Source organism: Rhineura floridana, chromosome 8 (assembly GCF_030035675.1).
Source record: "Rhineura floridana isolate rRhiFlo1 chromosome 8, rRhiFlo1.hap2, whole genome shotgun sequence".
Classification (NCBI taxonomy): Eukaryota; Metazoa; Chordata; class Lepidosauria; order Squamata; family Rhineuridae; genus Rhineura; species Rhineura floridana.
In genome coordinates this window covers 37,755,743-37,778,296 of record NC_084487.1, presented here as the reverse complement: position 1 = coordinate 37,778,296, position 22,554 = coordinate 37,755,743, and the positions used below count along the sequence as shown (strand labels likewise).

Genomic DNA, 22,554 nt, shown 5'->3' with positions numbered 1-22,554 from the left:
TCCTTGATTGTACTGGACTGTATGAATATTGGTTTTTAGTGTAAAATTTTAATCTTTTTAATCCCTAACACCCTTTCATATTTACTATTAATATTTGTATTCTATTTTGTTATTTGTATTTGTATATCATTGCGGCGGCCTTTGGTCATGAGCAATAAAGTATTACCTACCTACCTACCCTTCTGTTTGCAGATATCTACCTCCACTAAGAGGAAGAAGGTGATTTTTGCCGATTCCCTCATCAGTGGGCTGCATAAATCAGCAAAAATCACCTGCTCCCCATTTCATTACAGGGCTCTGCTGGATGAAAAGCCCTTCTGCAAATAGAAGGGCACCGGTGAATACAACACCCCATTTTATTGTTGTGTCTCAAGTCATTTTCAGTGTAACTCAATGTCTAGGAAGAAAAGAGCAGAGGACTGTTTTCAGTCAATCAGTAATAGTACAGCTTCCTTTAGAATTTGTAAGGATAAATGATATCGATCAATTTCACATATTTTGAATAGGTGCCATAGGTGTAATATAAAGCCCTTAACGGCACCGGACCGCAATACCTGATGGAACGCCTCTCCCACTATGAACCTACCCGTTGGCTGCGCTCGACGTCGAAGGCCCTTCTCCGGGTTCCAACTCACAAGGAGGCCCGGAGAGCAATAACGAAACCTAGGGCCTTCTCGGTGTTGGCCCCCGAATTATGGAATGCCCTCCCTGACGAGATACGCCTGGCGCCTTCTTTGATATCTTTTCGGCGCCAGGTAAAGACCTACCTCTTTGCCCAGGCATTTTAGTCTTGTTTTAATATTAATGTTATAGTTAATCAATTGTAATTTTTATTAATTTTGTTGTATCTGTTTTTAATGTGTTTTATATTTATATGTCGTATTCACATTCGCTGGTTTTAAATCTGTTTTTATCTTCTTGTACACCGCCCTGAGAGCCTGTTGCTATAGGGCGGTCTAAAAGTGCAATCAATCAATCAATCAATCAATCAATCAATATTATTTTTAAATTATCTCAAAAATTACTCCTGCCATGGAAAACAATGCTTAAATCTATATAATAATAATAATAATAACAACAACAACAACAGTAACATTTCTGAACAGGATTTATGATTGGCATACAATACCAATGCATCTAGATTTACAGCCTTTTGCCATTCATATCTAAATGAAATAAAAGGTCTGTGATCTCCTATGAAAGGCTTACAGGATACTAGAGATTTCTTGTCCAACAAGCCAGCTCTATTTTCTGTTATAATCAAAGTTTACTTAAGTTAGAGGTTGGAAGTTAACAAAATATTACTGTCCTCTGAAGAGAGATTATAATTCTTCTTTGTAAAGGCTACTATCTTTAAAGGCACTGCACTTATAATTTGGTATTGGCAGAATAAATTAAGAATGTTAGGAAAAATGCTTCTCTCGTGCAGAAAGTCCCAGGTTCAATCCCCAATATCGCCAAATAGGACTGGAAATGTCCCCTGTCTGAAACCCTGGAGAGCTGCTGCCTCTCAGTGTTGAGGATACTGAGCTAGATGCACCAATGTTCTGACAGCTACTAAAGTTCTTGAGCTAAAACATTCTGTACCAAATTCTGCAGTAAGAAAAGCTGAATTCTGCAGCCTGTACAAATTACATAAATTTGGTATATAAAGCTGAGGTTGTGGTTTGTATTTCTGGTCAAAACTCCCCCATCTAAGGGCAATCTATTTAAATTGCCCTCAAAGACTCCTCCCAAGCCAAATCAAGCATTCAACTACGTATAGAAGTCTCATGCTTCATTGGCGCATGCAGGCTGTTGGTCCTAAGTATATCAGTTTTGCAGGTGAAGACAGATCGAAGTTAGAGCAGCAACACCTGTCGTTAATGCCAATTTTTTAAAATAATCCCCTCAGCCACAGTTTTAGGTAAAACCAGTGATACCCTATAACATTTTGTTGTGGTCCTGATTGTCATCTTTCTACAAGTAATAACATGCAGGGCCACAGAAGGGCATTAGAAATGTTTATTTTTGCAGTACGCAAATGATGTATCTTGGATTACCTAGTTCTTCCAACGACGGAACACCATATTTTTCATCATGGTCATCAGAAACTGGAGTGGTACACTTTGACATAACTTCTGCAGTAATAGTTTCTACAGGCATCTCCAGTGGCTCCATTCTACTTATTAGAGTCTGAAATCTCTTATAGGTAAGAGGTGGCTGTCCTCCATTTAGTTCTATAATCCTACATACAAAGAAATTAAGTTATCGTTTTAAAAAATACTACCAGAAACTACACATTGTGTTATTGGCCTGCATTGCACAAGCCCATATATTCTTGCTAAACCAAGGTTTGGCTTGATGTGTTGAGTGAACCAGCTTCCTAAGAAATTACTATAAGAACCAAAGTCTCAGGCAAATAAGCATTACAACTTCCTGTACGTCTAGAGGAGTGTTACCTTTTATGTGTGTGGGTGTGTACTTGTATACTTGAAATAAGTGTTGTTAAGAGTAAGGAGGAGTGACTGAAGGACCATTAATATCCCTCATTTAATCCATCACGTTTTATACTTGTATATTTGAAATAAGAATTCTTAGGGGTTAATGCACAACTGGATAAATAGTAAAAGGCAAATCATGCTGTTGGTCTATAAAAAATATCATCATTACAGAGGAGGAAAGAGGTCCACAATGAGACTAGCTTTATTAGAACCAAAGCCAATGTTATGCTATAGCTTGTTTATTTCCCATGGTACCTCCTAATGATCCTTCAGTTTTTACAGAACATGAAAGTCTATTGAATAGTTAATTAGGAATAGACCCATATTTCAATGGGTTTCCCCCCACAAACTGCTCCCTGTGAAAATCTCCCCCAGAGGGCTCCCCCTGCAAAACAGGGTCTCCCCCACATCTACATTGAAGGCAATACATTCTACTTCCCCTGGGATTGAATGTGTGATGTTTTCATACAGCCAAATCATCACGACTGCTATGGCTGTACACCAGATTCGGTCCAAGTCTGAACCGAATTGGGTGAATCTAGGCTTTAGCCAAGTTGGGGCAAGACCACTCTGATTAACCCCGAATTAAACATTAGCTCTGTCCTCTGAATTGATCTGGGGCAGGATCGGGTGTTCCCCAGCTCAGCCCAGGTCCGATCTGAGGCCACGGATTGAAGCCTGCACAGCCCTAATTACCACAGCATGATATCTAATTTGCCAGGATCTGAGCCATAGGAGCCATAAAAAGCTGTTAAACTGGTAACTAGAGGAGCTGGAAATACACACATAAGAATGGTGGGCATTCTTCCACAGGTTTATCCAAAACTGTTCCGAGAATTATGAACACAGTGAAGGTTTTAATTAAAACATAGTGGCCTTGGATGCATGTGACATGGTAACCCAATGGTTTACTGTGAATCTCACCTGCTCTGCTTCTCTCTCTGCTAGCATGTGGGAGAAATAAACCATGATCCCTGGCTTAGAATTGTGGTTTGTTTCACTCAAACAACCAAGGTTAGTATAGCTAAGAAGAAATCTTGGTTACATCCCACATCACTGCTAACACGTATAATACATAAAACACAACAGTAGTAATGCATAATACATTAACAGCCAACTTATCTTTCTCACATTTTAACTTAGAAAACTAGTAACTTACTTGTCTAGGTCATATAAAGTATGTGAAATTCGTACAATAACATCTACTCCTGCTTCACTGGCCAACTTCTTAATTGCTGCATCTCTCTCCTTCCCAAATGGCTCCGAGTCATATTCGATTGAAAGTTTTGTAATGTTCCATTCCTACAGTTTTGAAAAAGGATACAGTTGTTAAGAGGACAGTTGTTCCAGGACATAGAGAAATAGAGACAGCAGCGGCTGACAGGGCAGCACTGGTAGAGCTGCACTGCTGACCTGGCTTCCTAACGTTGCATGTTGCTGCTGGTTAACTGACAGGGAAAGGGGCAAGCACTGGGGAGCTCGGTGCAGATGCAGTGGTGGAGTCAATGCAACACTCCCACTGCTGTACCTGGACTGCAAGCTCCCTACTGCCTTGCCCCTCCCCCTCTCAGGAACTGGTGGCAACAAACTAAATTAGAAGCCAAGTCAGCAACACAGCCTTACATACCACTACCGGACAGGGATAACCACTGTGAATATTAGCATACTCAAACCACAAACACAAGCGGCCAACTGTATTAAATAGTATAGGGACAACCCAAGGAACTCTGCATTTCTGTAACTGTAGCTAGCTGCACAGAATGGTTCACTGGCCTCACCTGAAGGATGATTTTCACAGGTAGCCTGCCATCACTGTGGGTACTACTGCTATCTAGCGTCCAAAGGCAAGAATGCACTGTAGTCAAAACCTGGGGCATCCGGCCCCTCCCACTCCAGTTTCATTCGCAACGAGTCCGAAGCGGCATATCTGAAAAGAACAAATGGCCCACAGGCCCAGGAGCAAGGAAAATAGAGACAACGTCCCCGATAACAACAGAGAGCCATTTGCAGTGTAACAGAATCTTAAAGGTTTCAACGTAACTAAACAGTGCAGAATAAGAAAGCTTCACAACAGCCAGGATATAAAAGGTGGAACAGAACATCCAGATCTCCTCCAACAGGGAGGGCTGTGATGGCAGTCTACCTGTGACAATCACCCTTCAGGTGAGGCCAATGGACCATTTTCCACAGGTAGCCTGCCATCAATGTGGGATGTACCAAAGCAGCCCCTCAATAGGGAGGGACCACCAGATTACTTATCATAAAGGACATGTTGCAGGACATGCCTCCCGAAGGAGGCGTCAGTAGAAGCGTAATGGTCAATCTTATAATGTCTCATGAAAGAGTTTGGGGTAGACCAAACTGCAGCTCTACAAATATCTGCAATGGGCACGTTGGTTGTGAAAGCAGCCGAAGTGGCTGCTGATCTGGTGGAGTGGGCCGTGATGTTAGTTGGCACCGGGAGATTAAGGGACTCATAAGCCAGAGCAATACAAGCCCACAACCAAGAGGACAATGTGGATTTGGAAACCTTTTTTCCCCAAGGTCCCAGGGTGAAAGGATATGAATAATGACTCAGAGAGCCTGATATCTTGGGTGCGAGAGAGGTAGATTTTGAGAGCTCTGTGAACATCTAGTGAATGCCAGGACTTCTCCAATGGATGGACTGCCGTCGGACAAAACGACGGAAGAACAATGTCCTGGTTACAGTGAAACACTGAGTTGACTTTGGGACAGATGGATGGGTCTGGCCGCAACACCACGGAGTCTTTATGAAAGATGCAGAGATGGCGTGCCGATGACAAAGCTCCCAGCTCTGAGACTCTTCTCGGTGATGTTATAGCGACCAGAAACAGGACCTTGAAGGACAACAGCTGGAGAGGGGACAGATGCAAGAGGTTCAAATGGAGGGTGCTGTAGGGCTTTTAGGACCTTCGAGAGACTCCAGGAAGGAAAGTGGTGGTGCACAGGTGGAGAAAGACATGCGGCTCCTTTCAGAAAACGTTTGATGAGGGGGTGAGAACCCACAGGGACAGCCGATGAAGGGACGGACAGGATAGATGAGATAGTGGAGGCATGACGACGCAAAGTGTTCAGTCTCAGACCCATTCTGAGCCGTCTATACAGGAACTGTAACACCTGCTGTACAGTGGCCTGAGAGGGCAAGACACCCTTGGAGATGCACCAGCTGGAAAAGGCACGCCAAGTACTCTGATATATGCTCATTGTCGACGGCCTTCTAGATGCTAAAATGGTATCCACTACGCCTGGAGGTAGGCCAGCGGCCCTCAGTTGCCTCCGTTCAAACGCCAGGCCATCAGACTCAGCCAGGCTGGGTCTGGGTGCCAGTTCAGTCCCTGGGAGAGTAGATCCGGCCTGACAGGCAGTGTCCAGGGGTCTGCGACTGACAGTGAGAGGAGGTCTGAGAACCACAGTCGACGCAGCCAGTGTGGGGCTATCAGGAGAAGCTGAGCTCCCTCACACCGCAGTTTCCTCAACGTCCTGCCCAGGAGGAATATTGGTGGAAAGATGTACAGGAGACCATCTGGCCAGGGTGCTGTCAGGGCATCCACTGCTTCTGCAGTCAAGTCCAGGTACCTCGAGAAGTAGCGGAGCAGCTGGTGATTGTGGCTCGAGGCAAAGAGATCCACCGAGAAGGTGCCAAACCGTTGCTGTAGGAGGTCGAACACCACCGTATGGAGTTTCCATTCTCCCTGACTTACATGCTGCCTGCTGAGCCAATCGGCGGTCACATTCAGCACCCCGCTGAGATGTTCTGCCCTTAGTGACAGTAGATGATTCTCGGCCCAGTCGAAGATTAGGGTCGCCTCTGCCTGGAGGGCTCAAGACCTGGTGCCCCCCTGCCTGTTCAGATGTGATTTCACACAGGTGTTGTCTGTTCGGATTAGTACATGCTGCAGGGAGAATAGTGGCTGGAAGTGCCGGAGGGCCAGATGAACAGCTCTAAGTTCCAGCCAATTCACATTCTGACGTTGCTCCGCTCTGGACCATACGCCCTGGACAAAGCTGGAGTTGCAGTGGGCTCCCCATCCAGTCAGACTGGCATCCGTGGTTATTATGACTGTCTGGTTCCCGAAAAGGAGTGCCCCTGCTGAGGTGTGTCTGCATTGCCCACCAGCGAAATTACGCTCTCAGCGATGGCTCCAGGTGGATCACGCGATGAGTGGAAGTGGCAATGTCCGCCTGAAAGGGTAGTAGGGCCCATTGGAGAGGCTGAGTGTGATGTCAGGCCCATGGGACGATGTGAATGGTGGAGACTAATTTCCCAAGAACCCTTGCCAGGAACATGACGTCTGCCTTTGCATGTCGTGCCAATGAGGTTGCCATGCTTTGGATGGTGGAGATACGCTCGGGAGACAGAAACATCATGGCTCGTGTCGTGTCCAGTATTGCTCCCAGATGCTGGAGCCGCTGAGTTGGCTCTAGATGGCTCTTCTCGATGTTGAGCAGCCAGTCGTGAGATCTGAGAACCTCTAGAGTGTAATGGATCTGTCTGTTGGCTTGGTCCTTGGAGCGCACCCGAAGAAGGTCGTCCAAGTAGGGGTAAATATGGACCCCCTGTAGGCGGAGGACAGCCACCAGGGTGACCATCACCTTGGTAAACACTCTTGGGGCCGACGCAAGGCCGAATGGCATGGCGCAGTATTGAAAATGGTGCTGACCCAGTGAGAATCTTAGGAATCATCTGTGGGCAGGACAGATCAGAATGTGGAAGTAAGCATCTTTCAGATCGATGGATGCCAGAAAGTCCCCGTTGCAGTGCTTCCACAATAGACGCCAGTGACTCCATCTTGAACCTGCAATACTTGACAAAACAGTTTACGAATTTGAGGTCTAAGACCGCCCTCCATGAAGAATCTCGCTTGGGAACCGCAAACAGAACGGAGTAGACACCTTGCGACCTTTCCGCTGGTGGTACAGGTTCTATTGCGGCTATGTAAAGTAGATGATGTAGGGCATCCTGCATGACCCTCCCGCGTGATTTGGAGACTGGAGAGGGGCAGTACCTGTCCAGAGGTGGCAGCCAAAACACGGATATGTTGTATCCGTGGAGGAAAATGCTTCTGATCCAGGAGACCTGTGTTAGAAGGAGCCAGGAACTTGCAAAGAGAAGAAGTCTGCCCTCAATAGGAATAGCGTCAGAACTGCCTGCGTTGACGAGCTCCTCTGCCATATGAGGAGGATGGAGCTTGTCAGCCTTGGTACTGGAATCTGCCCTGGTAGCGTTGTCTGGGCCAGGTTGCCTGGAGGAGCGGAAATCGGGAGTTCGAGCATCTCGGCCTTGCCCCCCAGGCTGTGCCCCCCGAAAGGGCTGGAAGGGACAATATGGGGCAAACTGCCGAAACTGTCTGCAGTCATCTCTCTTGGCTGTGGCTAAAGTAGGTTTTCGATTGTCCTTGGGATGAACCAAGACCGCTTTAAGGGCATCCTCCCCTAAGAGAAGCAACCCCGAGTATGAAGCCATGGACAAGTTGGTTCTGGCCGTGGTGTCAGCATCCCAGTGCCGGAGCCACAGTCCTTCGAGCTACTACTTCCGCAGCCAGGGCCCGTGCTCCTTAGTGGGTCGCGTCCAAAGTGGCATCCGCCACGAATGTGGCCGCCTTATGCAACTTGACTAGGCCTTTTCGCAGTGTGGCTGGGTCCGGATTGGAATCATCCAAAAGGTCGAGCCACATCATGGAGGCCCTGGAGAAAATCGAGGCGGCAGCGGAGGCCCGGATGGAAAAGGCAGAAGCCTCATGGTTCTTGCGTAATGCAAAGCCCAGCCGTCTTTCAGAGGGGTCCGTGAGTTGGGAATCTCCTTCCTTCAGGAGGGACCTAGAAATCAAGTTTGAAATCGGTTGGTCAACGCCAGGGACGTTCAGGAAAGACATGAATTCCAGGGCCAAAGTATAAAGTCTGTTAGCTAACGGTGAAAAGCGACGTGGACGCAGGGGATGGACCCATTCCTCTTTGGCGAGCTTACTGATGGGATCTGGCACAGGGATCGAGTGATCCGCTGACCTGGGAGACTTGAGAACCCTGACGCCTTTCACAGGTGGAGCAGCAGGCTGTGTTTGTGCAGGTTGGATGCCCAGGGTGTCCATCACTCTACGGCAAAGGGGAAGATAATCAGCCGAGTCGAAGAGCCGATAGGAGTACTCCTCGTCCAGATCAGAGTCTTCACTCCATTCGTCAGGATCTGGCTGCATAAGGGATGAATAGTCATCCATCCCTGAGGGCTCACCGCCAAGTCTGCCTCTGGAAATATTGAATGGGTTTGGCAAAGAGGGAGGGACGTCATCATGACAGCCAGGTTGTCATGTAGAGGTGGGCTGCCATGGCACTGCTGGCTGAGGAGATAAGTATGCCTGAGACTGAGGCTGCGCTTGGGAGAGGAAGCCAAGTACCTCTCGCAGCTGTGCCAAAAATTCTGGGGTCAACTGCAGCCCCGAGGTAGGATCAGAAGGTACAGTGTGCTCCTGTGCAGGCAGATGTGGCTGCACTGGTGGGGGCAGAGGAGTGGGAGGGAAATCAGAGTGGTAAGATGTTTGACTAGGAAAACCTTCGAACTCGTCCTCTGATGACCCGGCAGGAGATTGAAAAAGAGCAGGTAATGCTTCTTGAGCAGGCTCCTCTAAGGCTGGGGCGGAGACATATCGGGCCCGCTTGGAAGCACTGTGTGCAGACAGATGTTTCGTCTTGGCGACAAGCTTTGGAATGCTTGTGCTTAGATGCTTTTTGCTGTGCTGGAGCTTTGCACTGTTGACTTGCCCCTGAGGTTTGCGCTGCCTCTGGTTGCTGATCTGCCATGTCAGGGTCTAGATACACCCACACAGAGGGGAAGGTGCGGTATCACTCTAGTGCAATGAGACGGTGAGTAACAGGATGCGTTGTGCAGGCTGGGATGCTAAGAGAAAGATAGATTTGGTTCGCTATGGCACCTTAATTAAAATAGGTGGGTACATGCCCACAATGGAGGTATTGCTACTGCACTGGTCAGGTCAGGGTGCCAAAAAGTAAACTGAGATGGAATATGGGCCAAGCTAAGTACACACACACAATGGGGAAGGTGTGAGACTGCTACTGTACACTGCTCAATGCCAAGGAAAAATTCGATGCAGTGTGGCCCAAAGCTAGATACACGCACACAATGGGGAAGGTGCGGTACCACTAATGTGCACTGTCCAGGCTAGTGCACCACAATAAACAAATTGCAGCCATATGGCATGCACAGAGTCCGATACACGCACACAATGGGGAAGGTGCAGTATCGCTTTAAAACAGCATGCTCAGGCTATGCAGCTCCTACAAGTAGCATAGTGCTGTTGCTATGGGAAAGGCTTTGTCTAAATGAAGAAGGCAGCAAAAGACTCTGGAGACTCAGAAACAAAAAATACTGCTCAAAGAGAGGGAAACAGGCGGAAGAACAAAAAGCGAGGTAAAGTGGGACAAAAAACAAAAATGGTGTCCGCTAGAGGTGGGCGGGAAAAAACAGAAGCAAATGGTGGCCTGAGAGGGAGGGAGCAATGGCAGCCTGGGGTAGACACCCGCAACCCTAACAGCCAGGCGGGAGGAGCCGCTGCTGAATGGAGCTGGGAAAAGGAGCTCCGTGAGCTTCCAGAACCGCCGGAGGGCAATAAAAAAGCTGCAGGAACGAGTTGGGGAGGGGAAGATCACCACCGCCTCCGCAGACGGGGCTGGGTGCCGCTGAACAAGCTGCACTACAAAAACAGGGAGCTGCCGCCGCAGGCTCCTAGCTGTAAAGCGGAGAGGTGCCGCCGAAGTTAGAGGCAGGGGCAGGAGGGAGAGTCACGGAGGCGTGAGAGGGGAAGCCACAAATGCAGGCTTCCCGGCGCCAAGCCTGAGGGAGGGGGAGCCACAGCCACGGACTCCCAGGCAAGGGAGAGACAGCCGCCGCTGCTCAAACCGGGGGGGGGGGGAACAAGCCAACAAAGGACCCCAGTAAAACAAAAACTGAGGGGCAAAAAACACACGACAATCAATCCCACTCACTCCAAAAACCCGGGGGGGGGGGCAACACGAGGAAAAGAGAAAAAAGCACTCAGATCACACACACTAGTCCAGAAAACAAGACAAAAAGAGAACTCAGCCACGCTAGTGTAGGTATCCAAATGCCTCGGACGAAGGCAAGAATGAAACTGGAGTGAGAGGGGCCAAGGATGCCCTAGGTTTTGACTACAGTGCATTCTTGCCTTCGGACACTAGATGGCAGTAGTACCCACAGTGATGGCAGGCTACCTGTGGAAAATTATTCTACTTATGCGAGCCAAGAGTTCTGCCATAAAAGGTTTTGAGCAAGTTAAAGTAAAATCTGTAGCTCCCCTTTCTCTGGAAGCACAGCTGTAAGCTGAAATACCACTGGATCCCAGAAAAATGAATGGTGGATCAAAGCACTGTCTCAGAGGCCCTGGAGTAGTTTGACAACTACATTCCCAATCTTCCCCTTCTCCAGCCAAAGTAAATAGGAAAGAATTAAAATGAGGCATCTCTTTTATGTCATTATGCCCATGTACAGATAGGCACACCCTCCTGGGATTCTCTTATTCACCAAATCCTCCCTTAGAGGCCAGATTCATAGTATCCTGATTGTATGGAATCCTCTTTTAGAACAGTGTTACCACCTAGTCTACCTTTGTTTAACTTTTCTACCAAGTGACAACTGCTTGGTTGAATGAAAGAATGAAAAACAGAGAGACAAAAAGGAATGGATGCCTGTGAATATATCATTCTTACCAAAATATACCGTAAGTTTAGAGTTTTTGCTTTGTCTCTGCAGAAAACATTATTATTTCTGTGCAATATTTTTTGACAATGTTGTAATACTTGTATTACAATGAAAATAAAAATTAACAAGGAAGATATTTGACTATAAAGGTTTTATTTTTAATTCTCAACATTGTGATGTCTATCTGAAGGAAAATTACACAGCTGAACTGTGATGCATGGACTGTGTTTTAGGTTTTGAGAAGACCACAGATCCAGAGTAGCTGATCTGTTTACATGAACTTCAAGAGCATTCCAAATCAAATGTGAATATATTGGAATAGCTTGAGAAATGTATGCAAGTTGCACAGAAGCAATACTGGGGAAACAGGGAGCACTAAAATAAGGCAATAGAATTTACCTTAAAGAGCCTGGGAAACACATCTGCAGGCTGCCCTCGAATCACAAACAAACGAGAATTTAATTTTCGTAAGTTGGCATCCAAATCTTCAAGACACTGAAGCAGAAATCTATAAAATGGATAAGAGAAAAGAACAGCCATTTCCTGAAAAGTCTGCATCAAGTAAATAGAAGTACTGTAGTAAAATTTTGGGCATGAAGAAACAGTCATGGCCAAACTGCCAAATTGTTCAGATTGGGTTTTGTCACAATTACGCACACAACTGAATGTTTACACAGCACTTGGGTCTAAGTCCCAAATGCCTAACCATTATCCCAACAAAATATCTGTTGCACATAAGACTAGGCTAGAAGACAATCTTAGCTTCAAAGATGCATCCCCCACTTTCTCCCCTTCATTTTATCCACCCTTCCCAGTCCCGTTTCCATCCTCCTCCCTTTCCTTTTTTCCTAAGACTGAAATCCTAAGTCTCATTCAACTCAGTATGATTTACTTCTGAGTAGACCTATGCAGACACACATTCACCCCTCAATTCCATTTAGGTGGAAATGGACTGGTCATAATTTTGTTCCCACTTGCCAAGCTCAATTAGCTCCATTCCACATTCCTAAATTTCACATTCCCTTTTCTCGCATGTCTAGGATGCCATTTGTCCAGCAAGTCACAATGAAGCCACCACTACTGCTGGTGCACCAAAAATGAACAAAAATGAACACCACAAGGACAGAAGTGTTCTACTAAGTAAAATAAAAATACACAACATATTTTGATATTTAAAAAGTCACATTTTAGCAGCTTTCCCCAACCTTGTACCCTCCAAATGTTGTTGGACTACAACTTCCATCAATCCTAGGCAGCATAGTCAATGGTTTGGGATGATTAGACGTATACTCCAACAACATGTAGAGGGCATCATGTTGGGGAATTATGGCAACTTTCCAGGCAAATCAGCTCCTGAAAAAACCTATCGCTCACATCCTCCCAGCAAGTGAACACCAAGTAAATCAGTAGTCTCATTATGGAGATTTGTCAAACAAATCAATAATCAAGTTGTGAATGATGCTTTGTTATCTTCCCTCAATAGAAGCAATATACAAGTCACTAAGATCCTCCATGGCGCAGAGTGGTAAGCGGCGGTAATGCAGCCGAAGCTCTGCTCACGTCCGAAGTTCAATTCCAACGGAAGGAGGAAGTCGAATCTCCGGTAAAAGGGGTTGAGGTCTGTGATGTTCCTATATTAATGTATATATGGTAAGTGTTAGTTGTTTAGAAGATACATGGTAAGTGGAGTGAAAGAGGGGGAGTGAATGGGCAGTAGAATGCGAGATGATTGGCTGAGTGTTTAAAATGGCTGAATGTATAAAAGGAAGAGTGAGAGTGGGATCTGGGGGGGGGAGAAGAGAAAGAGTGGATTGCTTGGTGGGGTTTGAGAGAGTTGTTTGCCAGGAGAGAGTGGAGAAGGAGGGAGGTGGAGTTTGGATTAGTATTGAGTAAAACCATATGTTTATGTGCCTTAAGAAGAAATCTTGTTAATCTTGTTAGCTTTGTTATCTGTAATAAATACTTAATTTGGTTTACCAAAGGCCTGATCCTTGGCTGGGGTTTCACAGACCAGAAGGGAGGGTAAGGTAATGACCAAGGCTGAAGGGGAACTGTAACAAATGGTGGCAGCGGTGAAGAGAATAACAATACCAGTATTCAGAGTCTCTGGGAATACTAGTATTGGGACGTTACTGGTGGTTGCCTAGCAGGGGGATCTGTTGAGATCTGTGCTAGAGCAGATAGGTAAACCATAAGAGAGTGCGGTCCGGACTGGTGGAGTCCCTGGTGGTGCCTAGAGACAAGGCAGTAACCACGAGCAGGTAGGAACCTGACAGAGAGAGCCAGGGAAGGACGCATCACAAGGTCCACTCAGCCTTCCATCCACCCGTGGTCGGTAAAATGAGTACCCGGCATATGCTGGGGGGTAAAGAAAGGCCGGGGAAGGAACTGGCAATCCCACCCCATATATATGGTCTGCCTAGTAAATGTCGCAAGACGTCACCCTAAGAGTTACCAAATTCTTCCAAGCTACACAGGAAGTGGATCGGACTGTGAAAGACCAACCCAAATGGTGTTTGCATTTTGACCAATCTGTAGGGCAGTACAATATCTCAGAGAGGAGTTCAGGTCTCCTGCTCCCCTGGTGCATTCACTATAGCTGCCCAATTTCCCTGCTTTTTAAAGTTTGATAGAATAGCTGTGGGCTATAGGTATGTTCTTAAACCGCAAGGTTTTTTGCCTATTAGTGAATATAATATATGGTGTAATGCTAAACTATGTTATGAAGATGAGTAGGTATGAAGCTTAGACTCAAGAACTTCCCCTCTTCTTCCCTCAGCTATCAAGTGTTGGAGAAGGTAGTTTAAAATGTCTCTTTGCTGTTTTATGCAAGCCACAGCTTCCAATTATGTCTGAATATGGGGGGAAATGGCTTGTTCAAAACCATTAAGAGAAGCTCTCACTTTCCTCCTTTCACACAGGAAAGATAATGCACAAACCCAATGTTTGCAACTGCTCATCCTCATCATGCTAACCTTTATCTAACCCATGGCAGAGGATTCTACTTCTGTTTTGCTTGTGTGGTTTTCACCACATGCAGTTTACACTCTCCCATTAGCCATTTCACAAATAAAATTGTTTGAACCATCAGTTAAGGCTCAAGGTGTTACCATTTCTAAACCTAATGAAAAGCAGTATATAAATGAATATTAATAACAGTACCTTTCCAGCTTGAAATATAGGGTTCAGGATTGTCCCTTAACGAAGTCATGCAGAAGCACAGTTTGAGATCAGGGACAAAGAAAGGAACAGACCCTGATGACCACAGTGCTACCAAGGCATGCCAAAATTGTAGGCCTCCACAGCAAATAATTTTTAGTTGTTAGCAACCTAAATGTCTTTAAATTACATGTATCAACAGAAAACACAAGGAGTAGTAGCAGCAGCTGTGTGTTCACACTCCTTGTTGCTGACTCCTTGGTATTTGTGACAGTGCATCAATCAGTTCTCTTCCACTATAGTTGACAATGAGAAACTTTTATTCATACACACAAGACTAAACTAGTGGTTTGGAGAACTGAGAATATGCTGTGGGCTTATATACTCCTCCCTTCCAAATGGGCAAATTGTAGTAAGCGCTAACTTCCAAACCACCGTGTGCAACCCATTTCAAACTACAGTTTGGAGATTAGCACTAACCACCATTTGTGCAGTTTGGACATCACATATATTACCGTTACAGCAATCTAGAAATTGAATGGAATTAGCACAGGATTAGTTACTCAGCAAATTAAATACAAAACTTTAATTATTGCACATTTTTAAAAGTAGGTTTCTCCTTCTACTTTCAGATTGAAGAGAGAGATTTCACACAAGTGCACAGAGTTTTCTGGGATTCCAGAAGTGTTTTCTAGCATGCTATCTCATCTACCTTTTCAACTTTTCACAGAAGACCTAAAACTTTACATTGAATTCTGTTAGAGAGGCTTCCTCTGCTGCTACATCAAGGATTTGTCAAGACATATGTATAAGTCTTTGTTACTCTGTATGTGTGTGTACACCCATAAATGCACACATATACTTATATTGTAATGAATGTGTGAAACTCAGGATCAAATCACTAACTAACTGCAGAACTCACTAGTGATAGTAAGCAAATCAGCTCTCAACTTCAGCTTCTTCTCTCAGGATTGTTTTGAGGCTAGAATGCCATTCTTATTTTGCCAGAGGAAAAGATCAGATATAAATGTAACACATGCAACTATTTTGTTGCAGATAATCAGAAGTACAAAATGTTATTTAAAATATCAAAGTACTTTGCATGAAAGTATATAGACCAGGGGTCACCAACCTTTTTGGACCAGTGGGCAGATTTCATATGTTGAGAAAGTGCCACGGGCACCAGTCACAAAATGGCTGCCATAGAGGGCATGGCATAACACACAATTAGAGTACAGTTATTGCTGCTTCCTCATCTCACAGGAACCTCATGTTTACCATGGGAAATCAGCTATGTCCTGCTGGTCCTGATTATAGAGACACACTTATTAAAGGCAAAACACTGTTTTTCCCAATGTCAACCCCCAACCAAAGCCTAGGCTGCCATCCTGTACCTATTTACCTGGGAATAAGCCCCACTAAACACAAAGAGACTTACTTCAAAAATAGACATGTAAACCTCTGTACTGTAAGAATTCTTAATGGATGCCTGGACATCAGCTCCTGCACAGCAGGAGAAATGCCTAAGCCTCTTTGCAAAGTTTTCCCATTTTATATTTGCCATTTGGGACAGGGAGTCTTTAGTATCCACACATACTTATTGTGTAACAGTATTTGCGGAAAATAACTTCGAGGGAGTACCTAGTCTAAGATGAACCCACCACAGGACAGATGCATCCTGGTTGCTAGGGGGGGAAAGGATGGGCAAACTATGGGGATTCCAAAGATGACCAGAAAATAAGACATAAGCAAGAAAGGTACACTAAAGGGAAGGGGAAAACAAAAGCTCTTTAGGATCCAGTGATTCCTATTGCCTGGTGTCTAAACAAAATACTTATCACAGATCTGTTTTCACTTATTGGCTAAAGACAAAAAGGTCGGGCAAGACTAGCCAGGCAGATTCATTTCACAGAAATCATTTAGAAGAATACCTGCACATTTTGCTTCATAACTTTCTTTCTATGAGGACTAGAGACTTATATTTTCTTTTAAATCAGAATCTGGGCCCCCTACCTGGAGACATCAATGAAGGTCTTCATGGGTGGGTGCTGGGCTAGCAATCCACAATATAGACACACACTGAATAATCTATACTACCAGTTTATCAAATTAAAAGAGGGGGAAATGAATGCTAAAATACGCCCTGAATCTCAACCCAAAACGTCTTATTCAGCTACTAAGTAACTTGTTTTACAATGACTATTTCTATCATCAGATGCAAGGACAAACAGATATGTTGATTGCAGTCCAAATTGAGAGCAGTTTAGTCCAAACTGAGAGCAGTTTAGTTCTCGCTGTCCAAGAACACTAGTGCCATAGGGTGCTTTTTAACAAATGATAATCCGTACAAGTGGGCAAAGGAGGCCCAGGAGGAAAGACAGCCTCTAATAAGTAGTCACACATACAATTTAATCTTCAAAGCCCCCCCCAATAGATTGGGGAGAGGAGAAAGAGGGAGACACCTAGTTTTATAAACCTTTAATATTTCTCTCCATCTGTGTTAGCTCTTAACCCATTTCCTTATATGATTTCTAAAGGATTGTTTCAATATGAATCAACAGAAATAGTTTCTTAAATAGGTCGTTGCTCTAGCAACCAGCAGGCTGTTTGGACTACTCCCGTCACAATGACCTACTTTAAAGATCATGCTACAACTGTTTCATAACTAGAATTTCAAGTTAATCACTGCAATGTTTTGAGGAGATCACAGTACACTGCTAGCCTGAAATAAACCAGACTTTTGCTGGAAACAGAAAAAGGTATCATAGTTGAACTATCCTGCATCATTTGCAGAAAAATGTACCTTTGAACACAACATTTAAATGTCAAAAAGCATGATTGAAAAATTACTACTGCACTATGGAAGGAAGTAGTGTAAGACGACCTTCCACACTATGGAAAGATAGAATAAAAGTCTTCCATTCTAGTACTCCTTCATTATCCCAAATGCATGTGAACAAAACTAGTATCACCAATAGCAATATTTACAATAGAAATAGAAATAGCAATAGAAAAAATGATGTCCATGCAAGGGTATGACCAAAAAGCAAGGTAACAGTTTTTCCATTGTTATGGCATAATGAATGGATCAAAATTAACAATACAAATTCAGGTTTTCTACCATGGAAGTTCTAGGACTTGGAAGATTTTGCTCAGAAGCCTGGCTGCACAGTATTTAAGCTTGAATCTTGAAAGTCAACACATAACAAGAGTAGCTGATATTAAGTCATAGTGTAAACCTACTGAAATTAAACCAGAATGATCAAGGGGATGGAGCGACTCCCTTACGAGGAAAGGTTGCAGCATTTGGGGCTTTTTAGTTTAGAGAAAAGGCGGGTCAGAGGAGACATGATAGAAGTGTATAAAATTATGCATGGCATGGAGAAAGTGGATAGAGAAAAGTTCTTCTCCCTCTCTCATAATACTAGAACTCGTGGACATTCAAAGAAGCTGAACGTTGGAAGATTCAGGACAGACAAAAGGAAGTACTTCTTTACTCAGCACATAGTTAAACTATGGAATTTGCTCCCACAAGATGCAGTAATGGCCACCAGCTTGGACGGCTTTAAAAGAAGATTAGACAAATTCATGGAGGACAGGGCTATCAATGGCTACTAGCCATGATGGCTGTGCTCTGCCACCCTAGTCAGAGGCAGCATGCTTCTGAAAACCAGTTGCCGGAAGCCTCAGGAGGGGAGAGTGTTCTTGCACTCGGGTCCTGCTTGCGGGCTTCCCCCAGGCACCTGGTTGGCCACTGTGAGAACAGGATGCTGGACTAGATGGGCCACTGGCCTGATCCAGCAGGCTCTTCTTATGTTCTTATGTTAATGGACTTTAAGTAACTTGATTAAAATGGGTCTACTCTGAGTATGACTAATGTTGGATATCATCCATTTTGTTTTAATTTGGGGGGAAAAAAGAGGATGGAGAAGCTTGTCTTCTAGATGAAGTTTTTTTATTGCTTGTCATTGGAGTTTTTCAACTAATTAAAACTAAAAGGGTTATTTTTATTCCCCATTAATTACATCTTTTGCAGTTTTCTGTTCAACAGATGAGAAGGGAAATCCTGCTCTATCAACTGAGCTACTAATTCCTCTTCACTCAGACTTATGGGTTCTGTTCTCAACTTCTCTAAGACTGTTTTGTATAATCACTTTGATGTGTGCGATACACATTTGTTGTGCATCATCTGCCTAATTTTCTGTAGTTAGCATGTTTGTTGCAAGAATATTACATTTGTCAGTTCTGTCAAACCACTTTATTTTGTACCTGGGAAAATACAAAACATCACTAGATAGCATGTTCACTGCCAATGTAATTTTAGCACAGAATGTAACTAAGTAAGTATCATGGGCATTTACTGGGTATCATTTGTGACAAGCAACACATCTCCCATTGCTGAATCTGGAATGGATAACATTTTTTAAAAAAACATTGTTTTAATTAAAATGTAATATTTACATCAGTATCTACAATATTCATAAACTCTTAGAAACACTGTAAGTTATGATTACCTTAAAAACAGATTGGTTTGTATCTCTGACCTGTAAAACAGGGCTTCCTCTGCTCCAGAGGGTTGGAGAAAACCCCAGAACCAACTGAGGAGGTGGGGAAAGAAGTCCCATTGTGCAAGCAGAAGTCCTTGGACTAACTTGATGACTTCGTTGGATACAACTAATTAAGTTAAAGCCTCTATTTCTATATAGAACAACGCACCAGCGGCAAAAATGTGTGATGCTGAAGCATTTGAGAATAAGTTATATATTATGTGTATTATTGTGCAAATTACCAACAGAAATAACCAAACAGAAAAATATTTTTCATGTAAAGGAGGAACATTGTTCTGTTTAGTATGGCCTAGCCCTTCATTCTGGAATGTCCTGAACACTCAAGTAAAGACACTAAGCAAGATCACTTACACGTGTACTATGAGAGCTAAACAGAAATTCTCAATTGCTCCCTACTGAGCATATATACATTTTGTAATGCATGTGGGATGCATAACCAAATTATTCTCCTGGATGATATAGGCTCTATTTAGTTCAAATAGGTATATTTTAAGTAACGATGTTGGCAAAATTTGTGATACCTGGTTTAATTTTACAATTTTCATGCCAACATCACGGGCTTCCAATGTGTTCCCAAGCTCAATTCAAGGTCCTAGCTTTGGCCTTTAAAGCCCTCAATAGTCTGGGACCAGTGTATCTCAATAATCAGTCTGACTTATTTTTCTGATGGTTAATCAACATTAAGCAAATGGAGAACCAAAATTTATTGATTTGATTTCTTACCCACCCTTTGCCATAGGGTTCCAGGGTGGGTTACAATAGAATATACAATTATATAAAATCATTATAAAACACATAAAACTGTTTCAAATGGAACAGAATAAATAGGAAGAGGGAGTGGAGGGGGAAAGGGAGAATTGCTCAGCTGTGACACTCATTCAGTTTCATAAACTATGGCCACTCTGTGATCAACTTGCTAAAATATTTCCAAAAGAAGCAGGCAGATAGGATATAAATTTAACAAAGCACGCCAAAAACATATGCTGCCCTATAATGCCATTTATATTGGAAGGGAGTTGGTATTTAAGATGGACTATGACCGAAGCTAAAGGAACTTTCAGCAATTGCATGATGGCCTCCACTATTGGCATAATTTCCTATCTCCAAATAATACACATGGATTGCACCCTTTACCTTTTGCTACTGGTTGCCACTGGAAGTCCTTCTAGACTGAAGAGGAGAGCTGCCTAAATAAATACTGAAGTATTTTTCACCCAATTCATCAAGATATAAAGTAACTGTTTGTAGCACAGGTGGCACTGACTATGAGTGCCTTTTAGCAGGTTCATCTGGTACGCCAGCTGCAGCCCTATTTAGGTGTGACAATCTTGACTCAATTATCCATGGCCTGGTTAAATTCACACTAGATTACTGCAATGCACTCCACATGGAGCTGCCTTTGAAGACAGTTCAGAAATTTCATCTAGGGAAAAATGTTACTCAGATGTTGGTTGCGTGAGGCACTCGGAGCATATTATTCCAATATTACATCAGCTGCACTGGCTGCCAGTTCATTTCTGGGGCCAATTCAAAGTGTCGGCCTTTAAATCCCTTAAAGGTTTGGGACTGGGATACCTGAAAGACCACCTGCACCCACAGGAATCTGCCCAAGTATTAAGATTGAGGCTATTTGTGAACCCATCAGTAGGTACAATTAGTTTACAGACTCATGAGATAGATGTTTTGGTTGGTAGCCCACCCACCCACCCACTCACTCTGGTTTATGGAACTTCTTTCCCTGACAGCTGCATTCCACTCCCTCCTCGATTTCTTTTAGACAAGACCTAAAAACTTTCCCCTTTCATTATGCTAAATTGGGACAGCTGGTATCCTGTGCTGGGAACAAGGGGGTTGGCTTCTGTGTCATATGGTTTTATCATCTGAAGTTAGTTGTTTTTTATTTAGTAAGTTAACCACTGTATTCATTTCAACTGCCCAGTTATAAATGTAGTTTTACAGTCTTATTGTCACAAAGCAAAATAGAAAAGGTTTAAATAAACAAGAGAATTAAACTGGTGAGAACATATACTCCAGTAGTGCAATGTGACACAAGAGTGAAAAGTTAAAATGTTTGGGGTCCCATTTATGAAAATTAAATTAAACACTACTTAAGAATTTCCATCTCAATGGGCTGGATCCTGAGAATTGACAGCAGAAAGAGCTCACAAAAGGAAATGTCCCCACTCTCTCCTTCCTACTGCAGCCTTTTTGCCTCAGAGCCCCCCAGTAGATTTGGAGAGGAGGGATATAGGGCAAGCATCCTTTCCTTTGGGATTCTGAGGATTCAACCCTGTATCTTTGTGTTTTACACTGTAAAAATAGCTTCCATTACAGTTTTAGAAACTGAATCAGAAAAAGGTTATGGAGTGCTATACACTCCATTTACATCATTTGTGCTTATTGTAAATAGAATTATACCAGATAAAAGTGGTAAGCCTTTCTCAAAAGCAGCAATGACTGGGACAGACTCTTCCATCACCTTTGTAATGAACACAGTAAGCATGCACATTTGTTCAGTGTAAGGAAACTCTACTGCATCTCTACATCCGAGGACAGGCTGTGCTGTACTGATAAATTACTGAACAAATTAGTCTTCTCCAATGTAACCCAATCTTTGCATACTGCTTGACGTTCTTTATTTCTCAAATTACATGCTTTTTTTTTTTACAGAGGAATCATTCAATTAGTTACACAACTGCTACCAGTGTATTAGTTGAAATATTCAGTCAAGTATAGAACTACCTCATAAGATAATGCCTTTATTTTATTTCTTTTCTTATCTTGCAGAAGCTATTTCGTTTTAAAAAAATGATATCCTAGGCAGTAGTATTAAACTATCCTATGAAATCCCTTAATTGACTAAACATATGTTTGCATTTTTGGTCCAGACTTTAAGTCACATGGATCTCTGAGTTCCTTATATTTTGCCTGAAATTAAATCCCAATGTTAAGAGGCAAATTTTAAAAGGCAACACCTTAGTTAGTTCACTCCTAAGGAACATTCTCCTTGCCATAATATGCTTCTTGATGGGACAGTTATATGGCTGACTAGATCAGGCTTCCTGCAACTTGAGGGCCAGGAGAATAGGTCACAGGTTCAACAGGACCATGACTGTTTCTGACCCCTCTTGCCCAAGCTTGAAGTAGCACTATATCACCTACAATAGTTTCCACTGTTCTCCTGACCTATGAGGTCTGTGCCAGCACAGCACACTGCAGTGTTTCTAACTAATGGTTTTTTACAACTGTCCACCACTCACTCATTTGCCTGAGACAGTGACTCACTAAAAGGTTTTAATATTTAGGCTTTCCTCCATGGGTATTAATCTGAAGCAATTATGACCTTTTTGCTGATGCTCAGTCTAAGGTATATGGTGGGTGCCCTGGAAACTATTAGCTTGTTAGAAACCATATCAAAAGCAGTTACCTACAATATAAAGACGACCTACCAACATGTTATTTAGCAGGTGAATAACATCCTGCAAATAAGAAACATATCTATTCTGTTTACTGTTCGCTGAATATTGTTCTACATTCCAATAGTTATGAGTTTTACTAGTAGTCAGGTTTAAGAATGCTGGAAGTAATCTTTTAG

At 43.5% G+C, this 22,554-nt stretch overlaps 1 protein-coding gene across 2 annotated transcripts in view; it reads right to left on the bottom strand.

Moving 5' to 3' along the window:
• The window catches only part of CRY1 (cryptochrome circadian regulator 1), a 42,568-nt gene that overhangs the window by 13,721 nt on the left and 6,293 nt on the right, over positions 1–22,554 (bottom strand). For both annotated transcript variants that reach the window (XM_061638951.1, XM_061638950.1), the window contains exons 2-4: positions 11,632–11,740; positions 3,643–3,785; positions 2,043–2,227 (exon numbers count right to left, since the gene is read on the bottom strand). In XM_061638951.1, coding sequence (XP_061494935.1) covers positions 2,043–2,227; positions 3,643–3,785; positions 11,632–11,740 — 437 coding nt within the window. The remainder of the gene's footprint in view (positions 1–2,042; positions 2,228–3,642; positions 3,786–11,631; positions 11,741–22,554) is intronic.